The sequence below is a fragment of the Danio rerio genome, chromosome 2, assembly GCF_049306965.1.
Source record: "Danio rerio strain Tuebingen ecotype United States chromosome 2, GRCz12tu, whole genome shotgun sequence".
In the NCBI taxonomy this organism is placed as follows: domain Eukaryota; kingdom Metazoa; phylum Chordata; class Actinopteri; order Cypriniformes; family Danionidae; genus Danio; species Danio rerio.
This window is the reverse complement of record NC_133177.1, coordinates 56,214,652-56,222,500: the sequence shown is the minus strand read 5'-3', so window position 1 is coordinate 56,222,500 and position 7,849 is coordinate 56,214,652. Positions and strand designations below refer to the sequence as shown.

The following is a 7,849-nucleotide window of genomic DNA, read 5'->3' as shown; positions in this document are numbered from 1 at the left end:
GCGTCAGATCCAAAACAGGGCTAGCAACAACCCTTCAGCAACAGTCAATTGTGTGCTCTGTGAATTGACTTATTCGCTTCTCTGTCGCCCTCTGCAGGAGAATGAGATCCTAACAGAGCAGGAGGAGCTGATTTCCCTGGAGCAGGTGCTGCGGAGACAGATCGCCACTGAGAAGGAGGAAATCGAGCGACTGCGCGCAGAGATCGCTGATATACAGAGGTCAGAGCTCATACATGGGTCAAAATAGCAAATTTGGTGCTATTGGACCCTTTTCTCAAGAGTGTTATGACGTGTTTAATGGTCATCAGCATCCTAAATCTTTAAAAGTTTTTAATATTTTGAAATTAAAAAATGTGTGAACATATACATGTATTTGTGTATGTATGATATCATCTTTGCATCAAATTAAAAGTATTGGAATTACTGCTTGTGCGAGGCATTTGTAATGCAAATTGAATGGGGCCAGGACAGTAAATGTTGTTCTCTCTTCTGGCTTCTGTTATCAGTCTCTCGCTATTTTTTTCCTTTTTCTGAAAGTGCTGATGAGAGCATTGTGGAGTTTTTCCTTTTATTACTTCAGCAAATAGGATTATAAAACAATGATTTGTTGTACTCTCTCATTCAGTTCGCTATAAGTTTGCCGAACTATGAGGACTTCCACTATTGAGAAACGCAGAAAAGGGTCCATTAGGATTTCTGTGGGCAGTTTTTCGTTTTTGGTCAACTTTTGTTTTGTTTCAGCCGTCAGCAGGGCCGCAGTGAAACAGAAGAGTATTCATCAGACAGCGAGAGCGAGAGTGAAGATGAAGAAGAGCTGCAGATGATTCTGGAAGACCTGCAGAAACAGAACGAAGAGCTGGAGGTGAGAAAGAGGAGGGTCACATGACCGTTTAAAGATTTAAAGTACACATGACATTGATTGTTTGCTGAGCTCTGCAATCTTTAGTTATCGCTGCAGGTTTTTTTTTTTCAATTTTCCTGTTTATTGAAATGACTCGCATCATAAATACGTCATTAATTTAAATACATCCCTGCAGAAAATGACATGTTTGAAATCTGCCAACATATTACTGTTTTAGAATTAAAGGGATACATCATAATATTTTTGATGTATAAAATAAATACATGCGTGTGTATACATGTATGTGTGTGTGTGTGTGTGTGTGTGTGTGTGTGTGTGTGTGTGTGTGTGTGTGTGTGTGTGTGTGTGTGTGTGTGTGTGTGTGTGTGTGTGTGTGTGTGTGTGTGTGTGTGTGTGTGTGTGTGTGTGTGTGTGTGTGAGCGCGTTTGCGCGTGTGTGTGTGTGTGTAAATGTGTATATGTGTATATACCAAGTGCGCCGCAAGCCTGCGTTTGAGTGAAGGTCTCGGCCGTTAGATCGCCCCCTGGGGGCTGGCTGCAGTACAAGTCATAAAGCCCGCCTCCTCCATGTTAATGAAGGAGACTTGAGCCCAAATAAAAAAAATTATTACACTTGCAATAAAATGTCCCGAAAGATGGATCTGGTCGATTAAGGCACTGGTTATTGTGCTGAAATAGGTGCAGATCCTCATTTTTGTAAACAGTTTGTTTTTAGCAGTAATTTAATGCTGGGCGTGTCATCGTGATTGACAGCTGTGATTGACAGTTTCTCAAAGCAGCGCGTCTGAGCTTCGGCAGGAGACTGAAATGTTATTATTCGATTTCTGTGTTATTTTACCATGATAAGATGAGTTCAGCAGTAAACTATAGTTTCTGACATACATGATCCTGGTGGAACACTGTTTATTCGCTAAGGTCAGGGCTTTTTTCAGGCTTTATTAGTTTGCTGATACACGCCTAACCACCCAGATAGCAAAATACACTCAGGCCAGTTCCGGCTAGATTCTCGCCTGGCGTTTTGCCCTCAAGGCGTTCAATGGGAAAAGGGGCTGTATATATATATATATATATATATATATATATATATATATAGATGCAAATCTCCCGTTTCACCACATCCCAAATGAGCTCAATTGGATTGATATCTGGTGACTGTGGAGGCCATTTTAGTATTTGATTCACGCTTTATGACATGACGCATTATCTTGCTGGAAGTAGCCATCAGAAGATGAATGCACTGTGGTCATGAAGAGTGGACATGGTCAGCAACAATACTCAGGTAGGCTGTGGTGTTGACACGATGCTCAATTGGTATTAACGGGCCCAAATTGTGCCAAAAAAATATCCCCCACACCATTACACCATTGAAGCCAAATTCTGGCCAAACCATAAGAATGTATCAGCAAAAATCGAGACTCATCACACCAGGCAACGTATTTCCAATTTTCTATTGTGCAATTTTGATGAGCCTGTGTAAATTGTAGCCTCAGTTTCCTGTTCTTAGCTGATAGGAGGGACACCCGGTGTGGTCTTCTGCTGTTGTCGCCCATCCGCTTGAAGGTTGGATGTGTTGTTTGTTCAGAGATGCTCTTCTGCAGACCTTGGGTGTAACGAGTGCTTATTTGAGTTACTGTTGCCTTTCTATCAGCTGGAACCAGTCTGGCCATTCTCCTCTGACCTCTGGCATCAACGAGACATTTGCACACACAGAACTGCCGCTCACTAGATATTTTCTCTTTCAGATCATTCTCTGTAAACTCTAGAGATGGTTGTGCGTGAAAATCCCAGTAGATCAGCAGTTTCTGAAATACTCAGACTAGCCCGTCTGGCACCAACAACCATGTCACGTTCAAAGTAACTTAAATCCCCTTTCTTCCCCATTCTGATGCTCGGTTTGAACTGCAGCAGATTGTCTTGACCATGTCTACATGCCTAAATGCATTGAGCTGCGGCCATGTGATTGGATACTTAGAAATTTGCGTTAACGAGCAGTTGGATAGGTGTACCTAATAAAGTGGCCAGTGATTATATAACCGTTATAATCTCCAGCAGCCTGTTACGTCAGTCACATTCTACATATTTTCTTGTTTAAAAAACATTACATCAAAATAGGGAAGAAAAATTCATCACAACTTTTGCTAAATGCTGTGATTATTGCGGAAAATTTAAGCAAACGCAGATATAGGCTGTGTACTCATGCAGAATTCCATTATTGTGTTTTTCTTTCCAGAATAAAAACACTCATCTGAATCAGGCCATCCACGAGGAGCAGGAGGCTATTTTGGAACTGCGCGTTCAGCTCCGCCTCCTTCAGAGTCACAAGCTCCACCAGGAGCTCACGGCTCCACCCACAGCAGAACAAGCCCCGCCCTCCCAACCCAGCCCAGAGGAACGGTCTCGAGTGGACGAGCCCATCAAACGCGCCCCAGCAGCAGTCGTCATGGAAACCACTGCCGTCGCAGCCACAGCCGCTCCATCCAATGGGAAGCCTGGAAAAGATGCCATGAAGCCGTCGCCCAGCAAAGACAAGAGGGAAGCCAACATGTAAACCATTAACCAGATCACTTCTGCTCATGTTTGCGCTTCACAAAAACTGCAGGGTTCAAGGTGAGACACTCATTACACTGGGAGAAACTGCGGGAAATCTAGGTCAATAAATCTGAAACATTTCTGATTGGTTGTTATCACAGTGGACTGAAATTGGATCTTTTTGGTCGTGTTTGATTAGTGTGTGAAGTTGCAGCAGCACAATCGGATATTTAAGTGTATTAAGGACAGATCGATCTGCCCTTTGACCTCGGTTAAAACACTTTTTATTAGTAAGTTAAGAGTATTAGGGGTTTTTTGTTTCAAAATCTCACGATTGCTAGTGAATCTCAGTGGTACAGGTCACATTTTACTCCAAAATCCAGTTTTTTGCATGAGGAAATTGAAGCCTATTGTTTTGAACATCACATATTATGACAATTAATCATTTTTTTCTGTAGTTGTCATTACCTTAATGGAAATAGATTTCCTGTTCATTGGTGAAATGTGAAGAAATATTATTTGAATTCCATTATTATTGAAATTTCCCAGAGATGGGTTGCGGCTGGAAGGGCATCCGCTGCGTAAAAACTTGCTGGATAAGTTGGCGATTCATTCCGCTGTGGCAACCCCGGATTAATAAAGAGACTAAGCCGACAAGAAAATTAATGAAAATTATTGAAATGAAATAGGCTATGCATTATTTAGATTTAAAGTATCACTATATCATAGAATTTAAATGTAAGAAATAACTTGATTATAATAATTCATTTTTAAATTATTCTAACATTTTGACAAAATCTCCATCCACAAAAATTGTACCAAAAATAGGCTTACATTTTTATATAACGCGAAAAAAAAGAATCAATTCTGGATTAATATGTGACCTGAAGACCGGTTTTCTCAACATTTCAAGATTGAGCAAATGCAGATGTTATTATGCAACAAATGTGCTGGGAAAAGGTTAACCGCGATGAATCACGTCCAAAATAAAAGTTTGTTTTGGCATAATATGTGTGTATTGTATATATTTATTATGTATATGTGATACACACACATACATAGAAACAAACTATACAAAACAATTTTGTTACATAGATATTTAAACATAAATAATCTGTATATGCATAAATATTTTATACAAATGAATGCAAATATATGCATACATGTGTGTATTTATATAAATAAATATACATTACACACACACATATATTATGTCAATACATACTTTTATTTTGGATGCGATTCATTTTTTCCCAGCACTAATATATATATATATATATATATATATATATATATATATATATATATATATATATAATCTGAAATATTCACATGACATTCAGCACAAAAACTGCAATCATTTCAGAAAGTTGGGTTTGTATTCTCATTTACTATATTAACAAATGCTTTACTTTTTATTTGTGTCATTTATTCCTAATCAAATCCCCAAACAGTACGTTTGTCAAAAGGGGTATTGCCAATGCTGAATATTCTCACCGTTCTCCTGATGTAGGTTGAAGTGTAGAAGCAAGATCAAACCAGGATCAGTCTTACAAAAAAAAATGAAGTTGTGTGTTTTCTGGAACCACTGTGCCATAGGTGACTGTGTGCAGACGCACGGAAGAATTACTTTGAAGATGCTCTGGGACATTGTGATACAGCTAGATTGTATTTTTAACCTGTTAAGGGATTCAAAGGAGTCGGTTGTGAGGCGTTTCTTATAAATGTCAATATTTAATATTCAATATATAGATATATATTATACATCTAAACTGTAACTGCACTAAACTGTGCAGAAATGCACTTACAGAACGAGATGGTTGGTTGGTTGTGGAATTTGGTAACATTTTTGTTCGTTTCCAGATGTTCATGTAATGTTTTTTTAAAGACTTTTTGTAAAGCACAATAATTTTTTGTGATGAAGTTTGGTAGCTGATAAGTGTAGGTGATGTGCAAACGGGGTGAATTTCGTCAAATCAAAAGAAAACAGTTCTGTATGAAAAAAATGAATGAGTTTATTAGTTTGATTTTCTTTGTGCAATGTTTCTTTTGATTTAAGGGTCACAGCCCTATGGAGCCAGAACAGTCGCAAAATTAAAACATTACAAAATAAAAATCACACATCCCCAATACAATTCTTATTTACAAAATGAATTGTAAGTTTAAATCATTATTCATAAATACACAAATCAAATTCGTAAATTCAAAACCTGAAACGCAAATACACAAATCCAATTCGTAGATTTAAAACACGCTTCAAAAATGCACAAATCAAATTTGTAAATTTAAAACACTATTCCAAAATACACAAAACCAATTTGTTAATTCAACAATATTCGAAAAATCACAAATCCAATTCGTAGCTTCAAAACACAATTCATTAATACACAATATTAATTCTTAAATTCAAAACACGATTAAAAAATTGCACAAATCAAATTTGTAAATTTAAAACACGATTCACAAATACACAAATCCATTACGTAAATTCAAGACGATTCAAAAATACACAAGTACAATTTGTAAATTCAAAAACGATTCAAAACTGCACAAATTCAATTCATAACTTCAAAACTCAATTCAAAAATGGACAAATCCAATTCGTAACTTCAAAACACGATTAAAAAATGCACACATCCAATTCGTAAATTCAAAACCCGAAACATAAATACACAAATCCAATTCGGTACTTCAAAACACAATTCATAAATACACAAATTCAATTTGTAAATTCAAAACAAGATTCAAAATGCACAAATCCAATTCCTAAAGTCAAAACACGATTCAAAAACGCACAAATCCAATTCGTAAATTCAAAACCCGAAGCGTAAATGCACAAATCCAATTCGGTACTTCAAAACACAATTCAAAAATACACTTATTCAATTCGTAAATTCAAAACACAATTCAAAAATGGACAAATACATTAAGCAAATTCAAGTCGATTCAAAAATACACAAGTCCAATTTGTAAATTCAAAATATGATTCACAAATCCAGTTCCTAAATTTAAAACACGATTCAAAAATGCACAAAATCAATTCGTAAATTCAAAACCCGACACGTAAATTTAAGAATCCAATACGTAAGTTCAAAACAGGATTCAAAATTGTACAAATTAAATTTGTAAATTCTAAACATGTTTAAAAAATACACAAATCCAATTCGTAAATTCAAAACACGATTCATAAATACACAAATCCAATTGGTAAATTCATTTGGTTAAATTATTTAGGATTTTTACTTGTAAATTCACGCATTGTGTGTTGTATTTATGAGTTGTGTTTAGATTTTATAAATTGTGAATGTGAATTGTGCTGCTCATGTATACATTTTATTTTGTAAATGCATTATGTTTGAGACTGATCTGGCTCCATAAGTTCCAGCCGAAGTCTTGAAGATTTGGCACAGTTGTTACAGAGGTTCTGACACACTGATTGATGATTTTTATTCATAGAAATTTTGGAAACTTGCACTAGATTGTTACCAATTCTTTCTCTTTTTTTTAATTTTCAATATTCTACCAGTGTCTTTTTTTTTGCTTTTTTTTTTCTTGCTTGTTGAATACTAGTGTACTAGCTAGTGGATCATTTCGTTTTGTTGTTTTCTTTCAGATATAACACATTTCCACCCTTGTTTTTTCTCTTCTTTATTTTTCCAAGTGTGATGCATTTCAGAAATACTGTAATGATTCTAATCAAAGCTATTGGCAGACTGATTGTCAATTATATCATTGTAAAAAAAAAAAATCTCTCTTTTTTATGTTTCTCTGCTTGTATCAAAGAGATGCATACCTGCTCATCTACTTTCGGAAATGATAGTTTTTTTTCATATTGTAGACAAAGCTTTTGTAGCTCATGATGATCATTGTGAACAGGATGCTGTCGTCTAAATAAAACGGAAGGTTGGAGAGTCATTTAAGTTTTCAGATAATTTTTTTTCACCGAGATGCGGGATATCAGCCTGTGATGCTGGAGGATTACTTCTTTCATCATCATTCTGGACAGAAAGAGGTATGTACATTAATGGTTTTCTCTGTCTACACTGGTTCTAAATGCCGGTTCTGTTTGTTTTGCAGTTTGATTTACCACACAGAGAATACCAAAATCCAGAGATTACAATCTGATACTAAAGCTTGTTGTCTTTTTAGGATTTTTCTGGCAATACCAGAAATGTTGAATTGGTAGCTCTTGATGTGAGTATTTCCTCTATGATGAACTACTTGATGTGTCTATATAAAAGCATCTAAATGTAGATCTAAAGTTTTTCGTTGCTGCAGCAGCTTTTAGTTGTGTACAGTGACATAATTATTATGTGTAATTCATTCAATTGTATTTATATTTACACTACCTATATACACTAATATATACAGTCGCTAGAGAGGCAGTAAGGGTCCTTTGAATTTGTGACGCACTGGTGGCTTTAGACCAATGACTGTAAAAGCTTTAGACAGACACACT

At 36.1% G+C, this 7,849-nt stretch overlaps 1 protein-coding gene across 4 annotated transcripts in view; it reads left to right on the top strand.

Annotated features, from left to right (window-relative positions):
- ralbp1 (ralA binding protein 1) overlaps positions 1 to 7,305 on the top strand; it is a 36,187-nt gene extending 28,882 nt beyond the window's left edge. For 2 of the 4 annotated variants that reach the window (XR_012386183.1, XR_012386189.1), the window contains 4 exons: positions 98 to 219; positions 742 to 862; positions 3,092 to 3,468; positions 4,904 to 7,305. Coding sequence is in view for 2 of the 4 variants with exons in the window: in XM_021479526.3 (XP_021335201.1) it covers positions 98 to 219; positions 742 to 862; positions 3,092 to 3,409 (561 nt within the window). In the remaining 2 variants the exon portion in view is untranslated. 4 annotated transcript variants of the gene reach the window in all.
- The last annotated feature ends 544 nt before the right edge of the window (positions 7,306 to 7,849 follow it).